This window comes from Plasmodium coatneyi, chromosome 12, assembly GCF_001680005.1.
Source record: "Plasmodium coatneyi strain Hackeri chromosome 12, complete sequence".
Lineage (NCBI taxonomy): Eukaryota > Apicomplexa > Aconoidasida > Haemosporida > Plasmodiidae > Plasmodium > Plasmodium coatneyi.
In genome coordinates this window covers 2,094,343-2,119,669 of record NC_033567.1, presented here as the reverse complement: position 1 = coordinate 2,119,669, position 25,327 = coordinate 2,094,343, and the positions used below count along the sequence as shown (strand labels likewise).

General features: G+C 37.9%; 3 protein-coding genes across 3 annotated transcripts; 2 read left to right on the top strand and 1 right to left on the bottom strand.

The window, feature by feature from the left end:
* Nucleotides 1-1,905: 1,905 nt before the first annotated feature.
* Nucleotides 1,906-3,701, top strand: PCOAH_00041280 (Preprotein translocase; the record flags this gene model as incomplete). Its single annotated transcript, XM_020060916.1, has 2 exons — nucleotides 1,906-1,909; nucleotides 2,287-3,701. The coding sequence occupies 2 exons, from the start codon at nucleotides 1,906-1,908 to the stop codon at nucleotides 3,699-3,701; spliced, it is 1,419 nt and encodes a 472-aa protein (XP_019916445.1).
* A 923-nt stretch (nucleotides 3,702-4,624) lies between these two features.
* On the bottom strand, nucleotides 4,625-5,131 carry PCOAH_00041270 (Mog1-like protein; the record flags this gene model as incomplete). Its single annotated transcript, XM_020060915.1, has 1 exon — nucleotides 4,625-5,131. One exon carries the CDS (start codon nucleotides 5,129-5,131, stop codon nucleotides 4,625-4,627), a length of 507 nt encoding a protein of 168 aa, XP_019916983.1.
* Nucleotides 5,132-23,096: 17,965 nt separating this feature from the next.
* On the top strand, nucleotides 23,097-24,070 carry PCOAH_00041260 (ALBA-like protein; the record flags this gene model as incomplete). The annotated part of the gene is made up of 3 exons (XM_020060914.1): nucleotides 23,097-23,338; nucleotides 23,508-23,797; nucleotides 23,970-24,070. The coding sequence occupies 3 exons, from the start codon at nucleotides 23,097-23,099 to the stop codon at nucleotides 24,068-24,070; spliced, it is 633 nt and encodes a 210-aa protein (XP_019916230.1).
* Between the last annotated feature and the right edge of the window lie 1,257 nt (nucleotides 24,071-25,327).

Sequence of the window (25,327 nt, the reverse complement as noted above, 5' to 3'; positions counted from 1 at the left end):
ATAAGCATGACATATAATTTTTTACATGATTGAAAATGGCGTATTCAAAAAAGAAGGAGGTCGTCCCTTGCTGGTGTAAAATTACATGTTTGTGTTTTTTTTTCTACATATTTAACGTAGTAGAGCATGGGAATAGATAGATGAAAAAGGTCAGCTGGTAAAATTTTGCCGCACCTTTCTTTTTTTCTTTTTATCAGTCATTTTAACCATTTGCGTGAATAAGGCGTTGTAACTGCTTGCGCGCAGGGGACACAGGACACACGTTACGGAACTCCTGACGAGTGAGGCCACGTTTAACGTGTGCTTGACTTAGCTTGGTTTGGTTTCGTTTTGCTTTTCTGCTTTGATTGCCTCTTCCGTTCCCCTTAGTGGCAAAACGTAATCATAACGTAAAATGTACGTGAGGCAACCGCGGGAAATCATACACTGTGAAACACCTTGCGAGGGTTACATTTCAACAAAAAGGTAAAAAAAAAAAAAAAAAAAAAAAAAAAAGAACAGTAACTTGGCTTTTATAACACATCAAAAAAGTGTGCCCAACTTGAATGTTCCGGGAAAGGGGAGAAGAAAAGGATCTTGTTACTTTGATATTTTTTCCCAGTTAATTCTCCCCGTATGTTGAAGTTGCAAACATCAAAACGGTTTCCATAAGCTGGAGTTTAAAAAATACAAAAAAAAAAAAATGGTGAATATATTGTCACCACGTGTTTAAAACCACGTAACGTGTTTCAAGGCCTTCCACACTAGTGTATGCGCTCGTAATTATGTGCTCATGTGAACACTCTAAATGAGTCATTTTTTGACGATTTAAAAACAACAAAAAAAAAAAATTTCTATTCGTGCTCGTGAAACAATCCTTACGATAAAGCAGGTCGTCACGAATAGCGCACAGTTGCTGAAAGGAAATTACGGGTTTAACAAAAATAAAAAAATAAAAACTTCAAAGCGTGTATTACTTATGTATATACGTATAACATAGCATACCCAGCACGTATGGATTTGACTGTTCGTACAAAAAAAAAAAAAAAAAAGATTTTTTAAAAAAATATAAATTCGCAACACTCACATTTTAGGTAATTTCCAAATTATATATTATTAGCATATATGTATTCACCACTATTTTTGCTTCCTTTTTTTTCTGTTTTTTTTTTTTTTACCTTTTCTTTATTCCTCTTTTTTGCTTTTTTTTTTTTTGTTTGATAATGACTTTTTTATTTGTTCTTCAATGAGCTAATTACCATTTGGTATTCAAGGGCATACAGGGAATTATGTGCTGATCCATGGAAAAGCTGCTTACAGAATTCTGCATACAATATGCATACTAATAATACATGCATGATATAGTGAATGTGTCATAATTCCCAAGCTACCTCTTTTTTTTTTGCTTATTAACTTGGTTTTTTGTTTTCTGCATTTTTTACGTGTACGTACGTTCACTCGATCCTTTTCCCCCTCTCCCGACATCTTACGTACTGTTCACAAAAGCGTCACTGATTTTTGCCTAGTTAAATTATTTAATTTGTGGAAAGTTCCCCCACATTTATGTTAACGCGTAGTGAGGAGGGAAAAGTAGTAGAAGGGCACGGATCGAAAAAAAATTAACCTTGTGCAGCGAATAAAGGTAAGTAGAGAAAAAAAAAAAGAAGGTTGAAGGGCCTGAGGGAAACACAGAAGGGGAAGTGAAGAAGTTCCTGCTCCAGAAAATTGAACAACGAACACATGCACAGCAGCATGAGCAGTGCGAAAGTGCCACCACCATTTTGATTAGGCGTTGAACGTGTACCCACGCGGAACGTGCTTGGTCAATGTACATTGCGCGAACAAGGATAATTTATTTATTCATTATTTTTTTTTCCCCCACTATGAAGCAGGTTTGCGAAAAAGAAGAAAACTAAATAAGGCAAAATGGGTAAGAGAGAGAAAAAATCGAAAAGTGCTCGCCGTGTGAATATATAAAAATGTGAGAGTGGGGTGTGCGAGCGTTGTGTGCGGCCGTGCATAAGATGTAGGAACTGCCGGTTCATTGATCAAGCGGCATGGATGGGCTTCTAACCGTTGTCTGCTCATGTGAGCGTTTTTGGTTAGAGGCCCGTCCAAAGGGATGCAACGCTCGAGTGGTATTTTTTTGGGGTCACCGCGTGTGCTAATTCATATGCGTTGCCAAGTATGCATTTATGGGAGCACTAACGAAAGTGGTAGTGTTACCCAATCCTGGGGTGCATATTCCCCCACCCACTTTACTTGGATTGACTTGCCAATTGTGACCTTTCTCTTCCCCCCCTTCAGTGAGGTTCCTCAATTTGATCAAGCCGGTTATGTTCCTACTGCCGGAGGTGCAGTCGCCAGACAGGAAGTTGCCATTCAAGGAGAAGCTACTATGGACAGCCGTGTCTTTGTTTGTCTTTCTCATATGTTGCCAAATACCGTTGTATGGTATCGTAACGAGCAAATTAAGTGACCCGTTTTATTGGATGCGTGTGATTTTGGCCTCCAACAGAGGAACGTTAATGGAGTTGGGAATATCGCCCATAGTAACAAGTGGTATGGTAATGCAGCTGTTGGCCGGTTCAAAAATAATAGACGTAGATCAGAGCTTAAAGGAAGATAGAACCCTTTTTCAAGGAGCACAGAAGTTACTAGGATTGTTAATAACCCTAGGAGAAGCCATCGCCTATGTGGTTAGCGGGATTTATGGGAACATATCAGAAATAGGAACAGGACATGCCATTATTATTATACTGCAATTATTTTTTGCAGGAGTTGTGGTCATCCTGTTGGATGAACTGTTACAGAAAGGTTATGGACTAGGGTCAGGTATTTCCCTATTTATAGCAACAAACATTTGTGAAACCATTATGTGGAAGTCCTTTAGTCCAACCACCATTAATACAGATAAGGGAATCGAATTTGAGGGAGCAATTATTTCTCTAGTTTATTGCCTCTTTACTGAATCGAATAAAATATCTGCCTTGAAAAAATCTTTCTATAGAACCCATGCACCAAATGTTACGAACCTGTTAGCCACCATTTTGGTCTTCCTCATTGTTATCTACCTCCAAGGATTCAGAGTGGACTTATCTGTGAAGTATCAAAGCGTACGAGGACAACAGGGGACATACCCGATAAAGCTATTCTACACGAGCAACATCCCAATCATTTTGCAGACCGCTTTAGTGTCCAACTTATATTTCTTCTCACAAATATTATACAAACGATTCAAGAATAGCATTTTAGTAAATATTTTGGGACAGTGGCAGGAAGTTGAATCGAGTGGAACCTCCATCCCTATTGGTGGAATTGCTTATTATATCTCTCCTCCGAATTCCTTTGCTGATATAACGAATGACCCGTTTCACACCCTGGTTTATATTTCCTTTGTCCTTGTGGCATGTGCCTTCTTTTCGAAGACGTGGATAGAAGTGTCAGGTAGCTCGGCTAAAGATGTTGCGAAGCAATTGCGCGATCAGCAAATTGGTATGAGAGGATATAGAGATACGCCCACATCCCTAACCAGAGTTTTCAATAGATATATCCCCACCGCAGCAGCCTTCGGAGGTATGTGCATTGGCGCGTTAACCATTTTGGCCGATTTTCTTGGAGCCTTGGGAAGTGGCACGGGTATTCTACTTGCCGTAACGATAATATATCAATTTTACGAAATGCTCGTCAAGGAACAGGAGAAGGCGACTTCACTGTTTTAAGGCCTCTCACACAGAGACGCACCCACGTGTAGGGGTGCTCATCGGATTGGATAACCCTTTTGCAGAGCGAGTCAATCATTTTCGCGCATCATGGTTTGGCGCAGCTTTTTTGTGGACTCGGCTCGTCTCAGCGTTTTGGAGCAGGTTGCCCATCTCGCATTTTTCTCGATCTATATTTCCCCTCCCCTTTTTTTTTTTTTTTTTATTAAAAATGTCACGATAGGGGAATGCTTCTCTGAGAGCAGTGTACGTTGTAAAAAAGGAGGTGCCCCGCATGCGCGAAGGCAAAGCGTAGCAAGCAGGCACCCAGCCTATAGCCAGTGTGTAACTGGAGTGCATATATAGTTAAACCCTCCCCCACGTGTGTATTTCCCCCCCGCTTGTATATCACTGCATAGAAGAAGAAAAAAAGGGATTAACATAACCCACCGCGCCTTTTACTCTCTCCATCTGTGTACTATCTCCTCTTATCGTCCCACTTCACCTCCTTTCGTCCTACTTTTCTACTTTTCTCCATTTTCACGTTTTATATCCTTTTGAAATATTTGAATATATTTTATCAAACTAAGAATAACGCAAAAGCAGCGGAAAAAAAAAATCTGTAAAAAAAAAAAATGTATATTCGAATCGGTGCAATTGTTCGTGCGCCTTACATGGGGCAAACTGAACGGACATGAACCGGTCACTAGGTTCGCTTGGAAAACTGAAACGCGCGAACTAAGCGGCACAGTGAGGGTGCATCAAATGGAAGCCCGAATGATTTCCATCATTAATCTGCTACAAGTGCAGTGTATAAAGCCTCTACAGAGCAAACGAGGGCATTTTCTAGGCGACTCCATAAAGAGCACGTGCAGAAGGGCATATCGAATAGGACGCCTTAAGCGCGCACTACGCAATGTGAAGCTTGCGAAAAGATGGATAGATCAAACGAATAAACTGTAGTCTAGTATTCTGAAGGACTGCACCATTTCGTTAAAAGTCTCCAACTCGGGGTGAACATCCATGTTCCCCTTTGGCACGTTCCAAGTTATTAGTACATCTGCATTGTGCTCCTCCATGGGGAAAATACAGAGGTATAGTAAAATAGGTTCATAGGTACTAGAGTTATTTTTTTTAATTTTCTGACGGCCAACTAGGAGAATGTAATTTCCCTGCGAATGGGACACTGAATGGTTACTCGTTATGATAATATTTTCTACGCTATCATTTTCTTTGGCTAAATCGTAGAAATAGAAATTGCCCTTCTCTTGTATATTCACATTTTGAAAGCACAGAATTTCTATGATCAAACATTTGTCCTCAAACTTATGTACGTACACTTCTTGGTTGTCTGGGATTACTCTGAAACGCGACGCGTCCAGGTAGTCATCCGGGATGTTCATTTTGATGAACTTGTCGAAGAAGTGCCTCTCGTGCAACGCCGCAGCCATGGTGGGCAACGGTGTGGCTAGTTGGTTGGTTAGCTGATTATCCGATTAGCCTTTTTGCGGTGCGCGTTCCAGTTGCCGAAAAAATTTGTTCAGAAGAAGGCAGGTCACCCCATCCCCCGAAAAAAAAAAAAAAAAGGGAAAATTCCCATCAATGGTGTTTGCTCCCCTTTTTTTGGCCTCTTCCGTTTGCCCTTTTTTTTTTTCCCGTTTTCTCACATTCGCAGGGGCGATATTTAAGTAAATTCAGAAAAAATAAAACGATGAATTTTTTTTTTTTTTTTTCCCTTTTTGAGAATAAAATAACTTCCAAGGGAAAGGAATAATCGAGCGCACTTTTCCTTCTTTTTTTTGGGGGGCTACACAAAAACGGGGATGAGCCGCACATTCCGTCGGCTCAGCGAAAACGATTGGGTATATGAAATAAGGCGTAAAATTAGATGCATACATTTGCGTGTGCATGAATGTATTAAGGGTGATCCAGCAAAACAGAGCGTTCATGCAAGTGCCACCTCTTCCGTATGTGCACAACGACTCGCCAACGTGTAGTCGGGCAGGTGGACGTTTCCGTCGTCGGACAGCTGCCCCCCCTGCCCTGTAAAAACAGGGAGAGCTCTCAAATGTTGAGCAAATGACATTAACGCGTTTTTCCAATGTTGCTGCGGGAGTTTCCTTTTAATAATTCCCATATGGTGACATCCTTTCTGGCTACATATATATGTTAATTTTGGTAGGGCAGTAAAACAATGAATTGGTGGTCCAAACAGTTTTCCTTGGACATCCGTTTGTGGAAGAAGCTTTGCTACAGTGGACATGTATAAAGCCCTCTATGGAATTGTTTCGTTGAGTGGAAGGTTGGACGGGCAAACAAAAGGAGACGATGATGTTTATGGGACCTTCTCATGGGTATGTGCGCTTGGTTTCGCGTGCCTCCTTTTCTTGTCCACTTGGACCATTACAAATTCAGCAGGCAAAAAAAAAAGAATAAGGCATCTGTGGGGAGGTACTTCTTCGTATACCGATCTACCATACACTGGTAATTTCTGTGTGATCAGTTTATATCACCTCAAAGGGGGTAGCAATTTCTACTGGAGATATTTACGTCCTGGAGCACACAACAGTTGGGCTCCAAGAAAAGCAAACCCCCCTTTGAGTGTTTATGCGTTTACGGGTGTTCGCTCCCCACATGTATGCACGTATGTGTACTCATGTGTGCAGTTTTATGCAGGTAAAATGATCCCTGCTCAGTTGGATAGGAACCCCTTGGATGCGTCCAGTTCCCGTTAATAGGAATTTGGGGTTGGAATGTTTTTCACCCCGTTGATGGCACCTCCAAGGTGGAAGTGGAATTTTTCCTGGGTGTGTTATTTTCTCAAACGATTCATAAGAATATAGTCCCCTAGGATGCGGGACTACAGAGAGGCCCTTCTCATAGGGGAGCTTTCTTTTCCAGTCCTTTTTAGAAGCCAGGAGGAGGGGCAGACTGCAGGGATCAGTTCATAAACGGGCGGCTAATATCCGTATGCACGTGTACCTATTCGTACATAAGTACACATGTACGCAAGTGCTATGCCGATTTGGGAGGACGAATTATTTTAAACACATGAGCATACGGCCATAGAATGGTTAGTTCATGCAGAATGGGGGAATGAATTTCCCAATGGGGGGAGGCACGTCCGGAAGAGGCGGATTCAGAGGAGAGGAGTTGCCTGCTGGCGCAGGGGGCAGCGGAATCTATGGACAAGTACGGTGCTTGCGTACCCTTTCAATTATTATTCATATAAGGGAGCACACATAGTTTATGGTTGTAAAAATTATTCTATTCTTTTTATGACTTTTGAAGTTCGATAGAGAATATGGGCGATTTTGGAATATGGGGTAAGCAGTGTAGGAAAGGGGGTCCTGCGATATGTGGAAGCACTAATAGTACTATTACCTATAACAACTAGGAGCAGGGGGAGCAGTTGCATAAGGACTATGTAGATCAATGTACAATATATGTAGTCCTCCTTACTTTATATAAGGCAGATTCAGGTAACATCCCCGAGGAAGAAGGAGGGGATCGTGAACAAATTGTCAGTGGGTCTGCTGTAATTATGTATACTAAATATTTCTCCTTCCCTCTATACAGAGCACTGTGGGTCGAAGAAGTCGGCACTGTTACATGGAAGTATAACGTCGGTGGGGTGAATTATGTAGATCAGAATGCTAACCCTCAGCTGGTGAATTATTGGCATGAACCACTTTACTAGTATTTAGGAAGAACTTCCCGGTGTCCAGCGCTCTTAATTTTTAAAGGGGGAGGAACATCTTCCTGCTTCTACATTATTTAAGGAAATATAGATGCGGGGAACATTTATTCTGATTTATGACCTCTATATTAAGGGGGGTAGTGGGAACAAAATTATATATTTTCCTACTATTCAGAATGTGTACCACATGTATGTGCTTACACTAAATACAGTACTAAATACACTGAGTGCATTGTAATGTGGAAGGGAGGGTCAACGTAGTTAGAGGAGATGTGCAATAATTCGTTCTTCGAAGTATGAGCAACTCCAAGGAAATATTTGGAACAACAATGAGGAAGCAAATTACAATAGAATTATGCCCCTGTGTACCTTCCTATTGCATACTTATGTATAACCTTCAGATGGTAGTTTTCTGCATTTAGGGGGGAAATAATTCCTTTACCATACAGAAAGAACAATCAGGAGTTATATACAAGGAAGGGGGTAATAAGGGAATAATATAAAAAGGAGAAAGGATAATAGTGAAGCATGAGGGAATATGTATAAATCGAGGAATAATGGTCACTAGAGCAAATCATCCTTTTAAATTAAAAGTAAAGAAAAAAAGGAAAAGCGGAATATTAAAATAGAAACTATTAATGTAGAATCAACATATAACAAACGAAAATAGAAGAAGAAGATACCATAAAGTGTGAAATATAATATAAGTTGAGGGGGGAAAGAATAGCTTAAGTGGTGCGTTCCGCGCATACCATATAAATAAGCCATCCATATTATATTCATCGGAAAAAGGAAGAAAATTTTCATTACTGGACGATTATTAATGAAAGAGGAAAATATAGTATAATATAACAGAAAAATATATAACTTAACAAGAATGAACAGTTAACGCAACCCCCTCCTTTTAAATTGGAAATGGAAAGAAAAGGTAAGAAAAGAGGAAAGCTGTTAACACAGCATCAAAATGTAATGAAGAAAAGGTGGGAAGAGCAGGAGGAATATTAAAGCACAGTGGAACATATAAATGTATTTTTATATATAAGTACCAACAACACACTTAATGAATTGAATCATTCCACAATTCCTTTATGTATATATATATTACGTACGGAGGTAGGATTAAGTACACAAATGTAAAGAAAAAAGTAAAGTGCTCGATGTGGAGTAAATGTATATATAGTGGGGAGAATTTTTAATAATAATTCTGAATGTAAAATATTTTTATGTACTAATAGCATAATTTGGAAATTTTTATTTTAGGCAGAGGGAAAATTAATTTTTTAATGAGGAAAAGAAACAAATAAGGGTGATGGGGAAACATATAATAATACACAGGAACTCACAAAACGTATAGTAATAGAAGAAAGGAAGAATAAATGCAAAATATGCCAATACACAATCATGAACATACCATCTCTTCCAAATTTATAATTAGTATTTTATACATGAATGGTCTATACATATGTACATTCCAGGTTCACAGTAAATTGTAATTTATAAGTGAAAGGAATAATAAATGTTTAAATAGTAAAATAGAAATTTAGTATATAGGTGTAAATAAGTATGGGTAAGTATTAATAAAGTGGGGGAACAATTGAAAATATAATTCAAAGGAAATACGGAGCGGAGAATGTACACATTAGACTGAAGATGCTATAAATCTAAATAGTACGGCGGAGAAAGGAAAAATGGTAAAAGGCAAATAAGTTTCTGAACAGGATAAATAGAATTGTTCTATGTTACAAGCATTCCATAGTGTAGATAATGTGTTCAGTTTATGTATCCACATATGGAATAATTTGCATGGTACAATTATTATATTTATAGGCAAGATGTCGGCAGAACTTCATATCAACAGGGAAGTACCGGGAACTGGATGAAAAATCCCAAAGCGGGATAAGTGGACAGGACTGTGGGAGAATAAAGGAAGAATTAAAATCTGCTTTAGCGCAACATGAAAGTCTCCCAGACGTAGTAGATGGTATTATGAACACTTGGTGCCAAATAAGTGCTTATGAGTGGACGGACTTCAAGGGAATTTCACACTGTCAGTTTTTTCCTTTTTGGATGGGGCAGAAATTATTGGATGAGGGGATAGGGGACATTGATTTATTTTCTGACATTATAGGGAAAATATATAAAATACTGCCAACAATTCGAACATCGGCAGGTAAGAGGAAGTGCACACTTACGTATTCTAATGTTCCAGGAAGAAAGTTTACCAAATATAAGGAATTGTTCGACTGTACAAAAGACTATAGCATTATAAAGAAGAACTATAGTAGTGCAAGTATAGAGTGCCTGCAAAACTATCTAGAGTACCTGAGGAATGGACATGAGACCTATACGGAAACGGACAACGATTGCTTAATGCCAGATGCAAGTGGTACAGACTTCTGTAACCACTGGAGGTCAGCATGGAATAAAGGAGTCCTGCAAAATATAGACAAATTGGACACTTTGCGGAACCAAGTGGAACAGAAGTTGCAACGGGAGAAAGAGAGACAGGAAAAAGAACAAGCCGTTTTAAAGGCGCAGGAAGTACCGCGGGCTGCAGAATCTGCGCAACTTACAAGAAGTGAAACCCACACAGAGGACCAAGTAACTTCCCATAGTGTACGTTCAGGAAGTGAGGCATCTGGACCAGAATCCAGACCAGCTCCACCAGTAGCTTCAACAGGTAAGCACATATAGAGTTAAAATACATCAGATAAAGAAACGTCACCTTAAGTAGAGTACCTTTACAGAAGGGAGGTAAAAGGTGTAAAAAACTCCCATGTAGAATGTGCTGTTCCACAAACAGAACATTCTCCCTACAACCCACTTCTTTCTTTCAGTAGGTGAGAAGGGTGATAAGGGAGATGCCGGTCCAGATGGTTATAAGGAGGACCTTGACAGATCGGCTCCCAAATTGGAAGGTGAACTAAAAGGTCCAAAAGTGGATTTAAAAGGTCCAAAAGTGGATATAAAAGGTCCTAAGTTAGACTTAAAAGGTCCCAAAGTGGATGTGGATGTTCCCGAAAGTAGTGCAGGAGGGGGATCTTCCAGTGGTGGAAGTAGAGCACCAGCACTAGCATCTGCACTGCCGAGCACAGGAGAAGCACTAGCAAAACCGTTTACAACGGAAACTTTGGTTTCTTCTGATGGAGGGGCATCGGTAGGGGCTTCCAACATCCCCACCATTCCGTCGGCAATTGGAGGAGCAGTGGCCATAGCACTTCCATTAATCGCTTTCCTTTTATATAAGGTAAGTATAATTATGAGCGTGTATTATATAATATATAAACGATATATATATATATATATAACCTAAAAACACACTTTTATCTATATATGAAACATGAAATATAGAACAAAACTCTATGTTATACATGACACAACTATTCTTCCACCAACCCACCTACCACCTCTAACAACCCACCTACCACCTCTAACAACCCACCTACCACCTCTAACAACCCACCTACCACCTCTAACAACCCACCTACCACCTCTAACAACCCACCTACCACCTCTAACAACCCACCTACCACCTCTAACAACCCACCTACCACCTAACAACTGAACGACAACCCTAACAATAATCCTTTCACCTATCACCCCTAACAACCTTCCTTCCACCTAACAACTGAACGACAACCCTAACAATAATCCTTCCACCTACCACCGACCTAACACAACCTTTCTTCCACCTACCACCCTAACAACCCACCTACCACCCCTAACACAACCTTCCTCCTCCTGCTTAGACCCTCCTGCCCTCTTTAGACCCCTCCCTTCCTTCCTTAGGCCCCTAACAGAACTTTCCTTTCTCCTTTTCATTTCTTTCTTTTTCCCCCTTCCTTTTAGTATAAAACATTCCTCTTTAGGAGGAATGACCATTCTGAGGAAGGAAGAAAAAGAAAAAGTGCAATAGAAAGAAGATTGAATATAGAAAATGAGGAAGATTCCTCAGCGTACAACTCAACAAAAATAGATTCAGAATCTGACTTAACGGAGGAGGAGGATGATGATACTACGTTATATTCTGTCCCCTATGTTAGGTAGTTTTTTAAAAGGAACATGTAATAGAAGAAGGAAGGTTGTTAGGGTGGTGGTAGGTGGGTTGTTAGGGGTGGTAGGGGGGAAGTAAGGTTTTTCGGGGGGGGTAGGTGGAAGGAAGGTTGTTAGGTGGGTGGTAGGGTGGAAGGAAGGAAAGGAGATTCTAAAGAGGAAGAGGAAGGAATGTTTAAGGAACGAAGGAAGGGAGGTCTAAGAAGGAGGAAGGAAACCTTTCTAGGGAGGAAGGAGAGTCTAAGGAAAGGAAGTGTCTAATGAGGAAGGAAGGTGGGTCTAGGGAAGGAAGGAAAGAAATGGAAGGGGAAGGAACATATTACCTTCCTTAGAAGGAGGGAGAAGTGGGGAGTCATTTATACCGAATAAATATAAAACAGGCAAGAATTAAGAAAAAATGGATACCAATGTATAAGGGCACATATATACATATATTTCTTTATAAGGTATCAAACACCGAACAAAACACAATAAGTTAAAAATTCACTTCATACATTTCCCCTTTATAAGTGTATATGAAATAAGAAATATTCGTAAGCACTTAAGTACGGTGAAAAAAAAAGTTGAGTGCTCAATATAAAATAGGTATATGCACTATATAAGAAAGCTCCCATAGAAATTTTATGTGTAAAATATTTTTTCTAAACCAAAGAACATAATTCTAAATTCTCCCCTTTTTTAAAGAGAAGAATTATATCTTAAAAAGTAAAGAAAAAATCACAGTAATAAAAAAGTAATATAACAATGAACCAACGCACATAATGAATAATAAAATAAGAAAAAAGAAAGGAAAAAAGAAGGAAGTAATAAATAAGGGAAAGGTACGCCACACACCACATAGCACAGAACGCGCACATTCCTGATTTCTCTAACTTGCCAACTTACCATTATCATGCTCACCATCACCATTCACCTTCTTCTTTTCGTTTATGTCCGCCTTCATATTCTGTGTATACATTTAATAAATTAATATACTTCACACATGTAGTGAGAATATAATGAATATATAAGTAAAATATGTACGTATGTATAGTTTAGGTTCACAGTAAATTATACTTTAGATAGAAAAAATAAAATAATAAGTATTTAAAGAAAAGGAAGGAATTAAGGAAGGAATAAATATTCCACATGTATATATAGATATGTATGTATGTATATATATATATATATAAAATAAGTAAATAGAAGTATAAGTGGAGAGGAAGGAAGTACTATAAACAGGAATACACTTCCCAAAGGGGGGGTTAAGGAAGAAAAGAAAATGTATATACATAATACAAAGAAGAACAATGTACGCACACACATATATGTATTAATGTGAAATAAGAACAACATTATCGCCAAAATAACAACATTATCAACCAAATAACAACATTATCAACCAAACCACACAAATTATCACCCAAACCAAAGCATTACCACAAGGAAAGAAAAATGGCACCATCACCACAGGTTGGTCCTCTCCTTTTTATAATAGATAAATATTATGAATACAATATTGTATATATGCACACACACACACTGAAATAATAATAATAATAATATGCGCAGGAATGCAGGGTAACATACATCTATACGTACTCCACTTCCTTGGTCAATTTTACATTCTTAGGGCACAGACACAAGTAAATTACCTTCACAAAAAGTATACGCTTTATTAGATCAGGGAGTAGGAAAGAGGTGTACATTCCGAGGAACTCGGAAGAGCCGCAGTGATCTGGAAGGAGAAGTGAAAAATTCATTACATGGGTACGGGGGGAATACTTGGGGTGTGGCCACTGAAATTGCAAGTAACTACTGTTCCGTATGTAACGATGGCAATGGAGGGTTGGAATCTTTGGGCGATAATGATCGTTATAAATTTTTCTATTATTGGTTAGGCACTAAAGTAAACGGGAGATTTAATGTTTCAGACTTTCGGGCGATTATGAGGGCAATTTATGATAAGCTGCAGAAATTCGATTCTGGATGTAAGTGCACTAATATATACGTTGGTATTAAGAAGGATCGTTTCGAAAAGGCTAAGAAGGTATTCGATTGGTATTATAACTATAAGACTATATTAAGGGAAGAGAAGTGTAATGATTATTGCAGCAATAATAGATGTGTTAATCCCTTCACGGAAGCTTCAACAGCATATCCGCAGTTAATTCAACCATGCAATACCGAGGGCGGAGAATCATATTGCACAGTATTTGATAGGGAAAAAAGTAAGAAGGACGAACATAACCCACCACAAAAATTAGACTGCGATGCTGCTGCCAAACCAGCTGCACCAACAGGAGCTCTAGAGGGAAGTCTAGCATCACCATCACAGGTGTGTTCTTCCTACTTAAAAGAAATATTATAAATGCAACAATTTTATATGTGTACACATAGTGTATTGCAATGACATAGGGGCAATGTAAATATAGGAATGATCATATTTATGCATATTATATTCCCCTGTTACCAATTCTATATACTTTTAGTGGGAGGCAGGAGTTTCACTTCCATTACCCTCAAAACAAAGATACGATGATCTCTCAAGAAGTTATGATTGTGAGAAGCGCCAATATAAGAACGAGCCGTACTGTAATGAAGGTGTGAGAACAAATGTGAAGGATGCATTATGGTCGTGGAGCAGCACAGTATTGGGGAAGGATGATAATTTGGCCACTGCAATTGTAAAAAACTACTATTACGCATGTACGAAGGGCACGGAGGGCTTCGAGTATTATAAACCCTGCCACTTTCTGTACTTCTGGATTGGGGATAAAATAAAGGACAAATTGTCTAAGGATTCGGAGTTTTCACCGGTTATGAAGGCAGTTTACCAGAAACTGCAGGATGCCAAGTTTCGGGATACATCCCAGAATAAGTGCACCAATTTGTATGATGGTATTAGTAAAGAACGTTTCAAAAAAGCTAAAATACTATATGACTATTATTATGACTATAATAAAATACAAAGTAACGGACAGCTTACTGAATATTGTAGTAGTGAAAAGTACAAACAATCCTACGACGCAGCTCAGAAAGCACATTCGCAGTTAAGTACAACAACTTGCAAAGGAGTTGGCGGAGATCAATATTGTGAAAATTTTAATGGGGGAAAGGATAAAAACGACGGGAGCGAATTCGCGAAACCGAAGGAACTAACATGCCCTCCCGCCCACCAATCACCTATGGAAACATCTGGCGTCATGGACAGAGCAGGTAAGACAAACAAAAAAGGAAGTAAGGAGAGAAAAAGGAATTAAAGGAAAAAGAGAAAATGAAATTAAAAAAAAAAAAAAAAAGATGATAGAAGGAAGGAAAAATGTTATGAGTTCTACTCTTAGAATAAGGATTTAAAAGTGTAGAGGAAAGGGTGTAGGATTAGTGAGTGTAGGATTGTAGGGGTGGTAGGTGGGTTGTGTTACGTGGTTGGTACGGTAGAAGGAATGTTGTGCTAGGGGTGGTAGGTGGAAGGAAGGTTGTGTTAGGGGTGTTAGAAGGAAGGAAGGTTCTGTTAGGGGTGGTTGGTAGAAGGGAAGGTTGTTAGGGGTGGTAGGTGGGTTGTTAGTTGGGTTGTTAAGTGGTAGGGTGGTAGAACGAAGGTTGTGTTAGGGGGGATAGAATGACTGTTGTTAGGGGTAGTACAATGAAGATTGTTTGGTGGAAGGGATGTTGTTAGTTGGGTGGTAGGAAGGAAAGGTTCTTCGGTGGTTGGCGGGTTGTGTTAGAGTGGAAGGGAAGGTTGTTGTTAGGGGTGGAAGGATGGTTGTTAGGTGGTTGGGGTGGAAGGTTATTAGGGATGGTAAGTGGAAGGAAGGTTGTGTTAGGGTGGATGTAGTTAGGTCGATGGAAGTTTGTTAGGGGTGGTATGGTGGTAGGTGGGTTGTTAGGGGTGGTAGTTGGAAGGAAGGTTGTTATGGGTGGTTCGTGGAGGGAAGGTTGTTATGGTGGTGGGTGGAAGCAAGGTCGTTAGGCGTAGTTGGTGAAAGGAAGGTTGCGAGGAGTGGTTGGTGGAAGGATGGTGGTGTTAAGTGGTTGGACGGTAGTACATGGAAGGAGTCTTAGGGGTGGATGGAAGGGGTCTTATGGGTAGTGGAAGGAAGGAAGTGGTCTAAGGAGGAGGAAGGAAAGTGATGGTCTAAGGAGGAGGAGGAAGGGGGGTCTAAGGGAGGAAGGAAGAGAATGACGGTCTAAGAAGGAGGAAGGAAGAGAATGACGGTCTAAGAAGGGAAGGAAAGGGGTCTAAGGAAGAAGGACGGAAAGAGGGGAAAGGGGAAGAAGATGAAAAAGGATTACATAGAAACCTTCCTTTTTTATTTATTTTTTAGTTCCTGATAAGGAGGGAAAAAAGCCTACCGCAACACCGAAGAAACCTTCTGCTGGAGATGATTTCGAACTCACCGACGGTGTCAGTGGTGGAGAAGGAAAAGGAGGTTCTGATGGGGGTGGTAGCCAACGGCAGCTTCAGCAACAACAACAACAACAACAACAACAACAACAGCAGCAGCCTCAACCTCCACAATTACCCTTACCTGCTGGTGGACCACCAGCACGAAGATCAGCACCAGCAGCTGCTTCAACTTCCCTTGGAAGCAGCACCAATACCAATATTGGTATTGGTGCTGGTGCTGCCACAGGAGCAGCAGTAGCATTACCAGCACTTGCTTTCTATCTATATAAGGTAAGTACTCTTAACACAGGAATATGTATAATAACACTTATTAATATTTGCTGTCTATGTAAAAAAACAGTGCATAGAAGAAATTTTAAAGTGAATGCATAAAATAAATGTAAAAAAAAAAAAAAAAATGAATGTTTAAAATGTGAGCAGTAATGTACATATATATATATTCTGTACACATACTTTAAACCTTTTCCTTTTTTTTTTTTCTTTCTTAGTATACTTCTATATTTTCCGACTTACGTAACAGCTTCTTTGGAGGAGGAGGGGGAGGAAGAAGGAGCAGCAACAATGGAAGCAGAAGAAAAAAAAGATCATTAGTACGCAGGGTAAATATGGAAAATGAAGATAGTTCTCCATTTAACTCAACAACAGTAGATTCAGAACCTGACTTAACGGAGGAGGAGGATCCATCCGAATATTCTGTTCCTTATGTTAGATAAGTTCCTCTTTTTTTTTAAAAAAAAAAAAAAAAAAAGGAGGGAAACAAGTAATAATAATATAGAGCAGAAGGAAAGTAATATGGGTTATCATTATAGTATGTGTAATATATGTGTGTGTCCCCCTTGTGCACGCACATGATAATAATAATGTGTGTATACACAGCAAACTTTTATAATAATAACAACAGGAACATGAACAGACCAACACTTGGTACCTTTATTCAACTGAATTATATGTAAGCGGCATGTATAAAATATATATACACAAAGGATGCAGGCTCAGTTTAACTAAGCTTGAGTTTCCCTTCTCTTAACATGGATGCCTGCTATACATATAATGTACGGACATAATCATTCCTAATGGCGTAGGATTATATATTGAATACACAGTACCTTCCGCTTATTCTTCATGTTTTCCATGAAATGATTTTCCATATATAATGGACATAAAAGAAAAATGGAAAATGCAGGTATAGACTCTTACATACTGCATTTGCTAATATAGCAGAATATATATTCCTTCTTAACATACCGAACATTCCTAAGCCTCTTTAATCCTATGGAACAGGAGCAAAAAAAGAAAAGGGGAAGAAGGAGGAATATGCATTAATATATAAAAATATAATGTGGAATATAGGGAAGGGAAGAAATGCTCAAATAATATAATGTGTACATTTTACATGATCTATTTATAGTATTTTTATCAGCGGGGAAAAAAGGAGGAAAGAGAAGGAAAAAAGTTGTTATTATTACTGAACAATCATCAAATAAAAAAAGGGGAGAAAGTATACTCTACGGAAAGAACCTTATTATGAAGGTGCACATATATTTCATATTCCATATATATAATGAGAACACAGAAATTTTTCTCTTTGTATGCACTACATTTTTCCAATTCTACTTTTTTTCCTTAACACATCTCACTTAAGCATTGATGCATATGAACATTTCGGGGGAGTGCGTAAAAGAATTCTGTGCACAAACTATATTTCATTTACTAAGAATTTTTAACAACCTCCCACCTTTAAAATAACAATTGAACATAAAATAAATAGTGCATATGCTAAAAATTTTCCGTCCAAAGAACAAAACAAAAAAAAAAAAAAGAAGGGGGGAAATGTTGTACGTCCTTATATGCACAATACATAATAGTAGAAGAAGGAGAGGAATGATATGAATGAAGAAGGAAGTGCATTGGACTTTTCATTCTACGCTGCATTATTTAATTACAACAACATAGTTGTTCCTGTTTTCGTATGAATTCCATATATACATATATAATAATTTTAATACATATATATATGTATAATGTGTTATCATTGTATGAAAATTTTGAACAATGCGAATTGTTCTACTTAAAAAAAAAGGGGAAGAACTCTCTATGTGCTCATTCGTAGTCAATACAGAACAAACAGAACTTTCTCACACATATGCTTATTTTGCATGAACACATGGAAGTAACACATTTATAACATAAATTGGTCCTATACATAAAAATATACACATAAATCATGGTGCTACAGGTAGGTGGAGTAATACACACTCCACTTTTCCTTCCCATCCAAATATGCATATATATACAAATACATCGTGTACGTGTGTATATTTAATTTTATGTGCACAATTTAATTAATAAGAAAAGAGAGGAACATATGGGAACATATATTCATATTAATTCCATTTACAGGAGGACGATGAGACCAAATTATATTCAGACCTGGTGTATGATATGTTGAGGGAGGGGTACGATCCTTTCAACTATACGGAGCAGAAGGGAAAGCTGAAGGCCTCACTAAGTCAATATACTACTCTTGATACTTGGTTAACAAAAATTGCAGGTGCCTGGGAACTTGTATCTAAAGTAAGGGCAAAGCATCCGTACGATAACAATATTTGTGCTTTTTTCTATTATTTCTTGGGGGAAACGGTACAGAAGACTGTGGATAAGGGGAAATTCCTAAATGCTGTGGATAATGTGTACGCTGCCTTGGGGGAACTACGAATCGTAAGCAGCTGTAAAGCACTAAACCATCATAGTAGTTGGGATAATTTCAATAAGAACAAGAAAGAATTCGAGTACAACCAGGACTATGAACCAAAGAAGGAACAATTAGAGACTTATTATAAATTCTGTGATGAGGGATACTGTGAAGACATGGGAACTCCCGCAACTTCCTCTAATGTGAATATAGAATGTGGCAGCAGTACCAGTAGTAAATATTGTACCAAATTCTGGGAGACATATAAAGATTATTGTAAAAAGGAGTCAACAAGACTAGTATGTAAACCACCACCCACAGCAGCCCCTGTGCCCACTATTGTTTCTTCTATATTTGCTACGATAGGAATACCAGCAATTATATTCTATCTATATAAGGTAATACTACATAATTTTAATTGCACATTACAATTATAATTCTCTATTATAAGTACCATTACAATTATAATTATAATGAACAATTGTAATTTAAAACAATTACGACCACTATATGTAGAAATGTAAATAATAGCATTTTACTAATATTATATTTCCTTTTAAAATACATATAAATACACACACATAATTACACATAAGGCTGTACACTGCATATATATATATTATATACAAAATTCCCACCCCCTCACTTTTTTTCCATTCTTAGTACACTTCCTTATTCTCTGGATTACGTAACAACACCTTTATGGGAAATGGACGCAGAAAAAGGAGGTCCACTGGACGTCACAACGTTGACGACACATTAACACCAGAAACTTTTTCTACAGATATGTCGACAGTAGCTTCAACAGCAGGGAACTCTAGCGAATATTCTTCCCCATATACTATACGGTCGGGAGGAAGGGTAAATAATGGAAGACCACAACAACAGCAGCGGAAGAAACAGGGGCAGCAAAAACAAAGGCAACAACATCAACAACGAAAGGGACAGAGTCACCGAAATATAGCTTATCAACGTATGTAATATGTGCCCCATGTATTATACTAGTGTACATTCACCCAAACTTCCACAATAACCACAACATGATGCGATGTTATTTCATTCAGTATGTTGCATATAATGTAATCATACAAAGGTGTAGACCTCTTCTCCTATATATTATAATTTCTCCATGGATAGTAAACTCATTAAAGTACCAGAATATATACTCCTTCCTATTTCTTAAAGCTTTCTATGTTAATTGCTCATTCCTGTGGAAGTTCTTTACTTACAAGTGTGGTTTGATGTATTTTTTCCTTACTTTGAATAACATAAATTTATTCCATAATTCCTACAAACAGAGTTATATTGATAATTGTGATATAATTGACCTTGAGTAATAAAAGCACAAAAAAATAGCGCTACTAATAATGGTGCGCTATGGGACCTATAATTACACCTTTGCGCAAAGGAGAAGAAATTGAATTCTATCTCATTTTCTTTCGAACCCCGATGACTCCCCTTCCTTCCCTTTACATATTCTCCAGAATTTAAATTACGCTTTTACTCTAATTTCTTTGCGTTTTTTTCCCTTCCATACATTGCTAGTGATGCAGTGAAGTAATCCTAATTCGGAATATTAAAACGGCTTATATATGTGCGTACCATTATATAACACTAAATTAGAATGTGTGCGCGCGCAAAAAAAATTTCAGATTGTATAAGAATGTATTAGGTTAAATAAAAGGGTGTTAAATATGGTTGCTTCTTTGATTTACATTTTATTACATTTATAAAAGAAAAAATGTAAAAATATAAGGAAAAATAAAAAGGGTGTAGAAACTAAGGCTTCCCGTAAACTACAATTTTTTCAGTTATTCCTTGTTGTCCTAATGAGCCTGCAAAATTGTTTTTCATATGATTCTTTTTAAAAAAAATTAAAAGACATATTGAAATGAAGAAGCGAGGACCACAAAAAGCGGTGCTCATTTTTTTTGTTTTTAAAAGAATATAAAAAGACTAGCACTGATAATATTAATCCCACTACTTATTTCGAACTATTGGAAAAGTATTATTTTCATAAATGGTCAATTATAAGGAATAATACAAAAAAAAAATTGTTCAAATGGTTTGCACTTGCACATAATCATGTGAACAGAAAATGTGTTACAATACATACAAGGTTCTGTAGATTTATTTAAAAAAGTACAATTAAAAAAATTCCCTAACATTTGACGTGTTCTCTTAATAACAAAATTAAGACATAAAAATTTTGACTAGTAATTCACAAAAAAAAAAAAATAAATAATTCTAAAAAAACCTAAACTTTAAATATTATGTACCTTTCATTAAGCATTAAAATCGAATATATTATATCCTTTTCTTGGTGGATAATTCGCGCACATTTTACGCACTTCTGATGTTCATGTTCCGTATACTTGTACCTTTGGGTTGCATAATTTTGCCACGATAATACATGGAATGGCATAATATATGACTTTAAAATATAACGCGAACTTCATAAAATGTGTCCACCTTTATAATGAATTCGATAGTTTTTACGCGTTAATAGGGTAACAGTGGGTACAAATGCTCTTAACAAACTTTTTGTTCCGCGCGGAGGGGAATTATCGATGATTACCTCATTTGGAAAAATGCGCGTCCTTCCAAATGGCACCCTGGAAGAATGTGGCCGTGAAGAAGGGGCGTCACTTCAGGTGAGCCGATCAGCAAGTCCAGTCGCGAACCCCTGCGGAATGCAAAGGGTCCGGAAAAACAATGACATGGAGATCCCCCCTTTTTAGTTCGCCCCCTAGAAGGAGTCAAACTTACCATTTGCCTAAGAACTCACCTACGGCGCGCTATCATATTTGTGTTCTTCAGGCGAAATTTTTTTACAAGACCTGGGGGGGAGGGACCTTTTTTTTTCATTTTCTATACCACCTTTTCAGCAATGCGAGGTTTAGGAATTCTTTTAAACGACAAAGGAGACGCGGGAATTCCCTGGGTGCGAGATTTTTACCACTCATTTGGTGAACATATGGATAGACGCACCATTGTACAGGGATGGTTTGCTCCTTTCGTCTACCACATCCTATGTGCGTATTACGAGATCCTTTTGCTGGGTATGCAAAACGGATTGGGGCTAAGAAACATGATCGCGGGAAATGTACAGCTGTCTACTCCAACATACGTAATAAGTATATTTGCTTCGAATGTACAAACGCGTAATGCTCGTTGCAGATGACGCGTGCATACGTAGATATCAATTTTTTTGTTTGTTCTTTTTTTTTTTTTTTTTTTTTGTATGCCGTTGTATAACACTCAGTTAATTTTAACTACTTCCAAAAGATGAAAAATAAAATTGCGCGCATGGCCACTTTTTGCCTCGTGCGACCATAGCGGATCTGCATTTGGGTATTTGTTGTTCAATTTGGAAAAAATGACAAGCGGAGGGATTGAACTTTTGCAAAACGGGGAATTTAAATTATAAAAGAAAAATTGTTTTGCCACTTTTAAAAAAGAAGAAATTAAGCAACGGTAAAACGGGTGGTGATTGCGCAGGTAGGAAAAAAACGACAAAAAAAAAGGCCATAAAAAATATATAAGAACCGCGAAAAAAGGGGGCGATAAAAAAAATAAAAACGCGAAAAAAAGGTGCTGACAAGAACAAAAAAAAAAATTTCAAAAAAGGAGCAATGGTGGTATAACAAAGTTTGTATGCAAAAGGTATGCAAAATGATATATAGAACGGCGCGAAATACATGCAAAAAAATATAATTAAAAAAGGAGCGTCCAACTCCCCCAGTCTTAAAAAGAAGTATAATGCAGATAAATATTGTATGCTCTATAGGTTCATGGTGTTTCTTACTACATGCAGCGATATAAAAAAGGGAGAAAAAAATATATATGAAAAAATCTTTTTTTTTTTTTTTTTTTTTTTTTTTGATTTTAATTACATTTGTTACCCGATTTTTTATATCAAACAATATGTTATTATATATGTATTTTAGATTTAATTTAAATTTTTGAAAAATTAATTTCTTGATTCTTTTTTATTTTTCCCGTTTTTGCGTGATCTCATATAGATCTTTATTTGTCAGTTTTTCAATTTGTCAATTTACCAATTTGCTAATTTGATATTTAACCATTTATTTTTTTCCCACTAAACATTTTTCCCCATTTACCTGTTTATTTTTACAATCTTCTAGTTCCCCCTTTCGGTGATTTGATTCTATGATTTGCCAATTTGCTTGTTGTCTGTCCCCCCGTGCATGCCAAAAAATAATTAATCCATTTCAAGAAAAAAATCATTGGATGCAATTCTTTTAACAATTTTTTCCTCATTTGTGGGTTACATACATTTCACTTTTTGTCAACGCGTAAGCGGTATATTTATTTTTAAGAGTTGTTCTACAGTTTTTTATTTAGCCCAATTTATTTATCGTTCCATCTGCGAGTCCTTTGCGTCGTCTACATTTCCAGATTGATGAGCTTTTTTTTTTCACGCATGGTTGACGTCTAACTGATTTTTTGTTTCGCTTCAATTGACTTTCTCCGCCACGCAGCGCCAATTTGCATACCCGCCGATAGACCCCCTTCGTTCATCCCTTCACAAATTCGCCGCCCCCCACGTACTCCAACATGCCCGGTAGCACGAAGAGCGACACCAAATTGGATAATGAAATTCGAGTAAGCTACAAGAGCGATGCTCTAGATTACGTCTACAAAGCAATTGTCCTGTTTGAAACGCACGATGACGTGATCTTGTCTGGCGTCGGCAAGGCCATCACCTCGGTGGTCAACGTGGCCGAGATGGTCAAGAGGAGGGCCAAGGGATTACATCAATGTACCAAGATTTACGAGAAGGAGCACATCATTAGGAGGTAGGCATGATGGAAGCGCATACATAGAGCGTTTCCGCGCAGTGCATACTTTGCGTGGCCGCCTTACCTGTCAGGTAGATTGCGCTCATTTAAGGCGTAAATGCGCATAAGAATATGTTGAAGCCTAATCAACATGCAAACGTACCCCAATTTTTGTACCCCTTTGCAGAGAAGACCCACTTGCCGCAAAGAAGGATGAGAAGGAGGAGGAAGAGGAAGAGAAAAATGAAGTAGAGGGAGAAGAACACGAAGAGGGTGAAGAAAACGACAAGAATAAGGAAACGGAAAATAGAATAATTGAATTCAGAACCACCGTCCCTTGCATAAAAATCATTTTAACAAAAAATGATACAAATGTAGACAAAAAGGAAATAGGTTACCAAGCACCTATAGATGATAAGGACGTGAATGTCATGACTGCTGATCAAATACTAAAGGAAAAGTCCTATAGACGAAAATGTGAGTTTTTTTTATTTCACCCACATAATGGGGCATATGGGGGAAAGGTTTCCCTTCATTTTGCCTCTACTCATGTTGGGATATATTGCCCATTCTGCTGAATGAGTCATTTGGCTCTCCCTTTTGTTCTTCGACTTCCCAACATTGAACTACTTTTTTCCCCCCTTCGCAGATAGGACAGGTCGAGGCGGAGACAGATTCAGATCGTCCTACCGGAGGAACTACCATGAGACGCCTATGTGGAACAACAGAAGATTTGAAAAGAGGAATTAAATAACTAAACGGTTTTAACGAAGTAGTTATTATATATTTCTTTGCAGCACGAATCTGCACTTTGCATGACGCGTAGAGCGCAAAGCTTATGCCATATGGCCAAGCCCTATTCCCTGCAGTTTATCTCGTATCGCATGCCGAATACCGCATATTCAAGTCCCCCATTTTCACATGTCATGGTTCCCCAGACCCTCGTCTTAAGCATTTATTTTTTGCCTAGAAGTTTGAATAAACGTTTTCTTATATGCGTATGTAGTATGTGTGATGTCACGTGAAAAGGCGCATATTATATCATATCGCAGTATGTCACGTTATATCACATTGTATCATATCATGTTTTATACATTTTTTCTGAAATGATTCTTTCCCCATTTGAAAGGGGAGTTATTTTTAAATGAGTACAATCCTTCCACCACTGCCCCTATATCGAGATAAGGTGTTATTCGTGCTACTGTTGCGAATCCTTTGTAATTGTTGCTATGTAGCTTTTAATTAAGTATTTATGTGTATTTTCAAGTGTTTACATGGGCATATATCTTTCCGTTTCCAATGTTCTCAAGTGTGATTACTAATATTGTTATGTTTTTCTTATTTTTTAATTTTTTCCAATTAATGTTTAAAGTTAAAAAATTTTGCTATTTTATCAACTTATTAACGTTAGATTAAATTTTTGTTATCCTTCGATATGTTTTATTTATTAATAAAATTGTCAGCTTTACATATTAAGTGAACAAAAAAAAGGAAAAAATGGAATGCATAGACTGTTTTTATATATTAAATTTTCCAATTTAAGCAATATATGAGGCGGGGAAATTTAAATGCACGGGTGAAAGGCATATCATGGTTGAACAAACTGATTCGTCCATTTCGCGTCATCTTTATACCTCCTATCCGTTTGCCTACTTTTTGAGAGAATAACTTTGCCAACTTAATCGCGCTGTATTTCATGTCAGCATGTAAGAAAGATCATGAAGGGGGGCCTTTCTTATTTGTACGCATATCGAATAATGCGTTTGTCTGATGGGTCTACGAAGCCCTATTTTTATGGGTATACAATGAGCCTGCTCCGTCGAAAAGTCTTTTATCCCCCCATTTGTATCAATTCCTTCGAATGGCAAAGGGGAGTTAAAATAAGGGGTCATTTTGGTTCCTTTATGAACATTATTTACTCGGTCTTTTCTCGAATTAGCAAAAAGGATATATTAACTTGTTGGAAAATATGGGACAAACCGTTGCCTCCGTAAAGGGAAAGCCAAA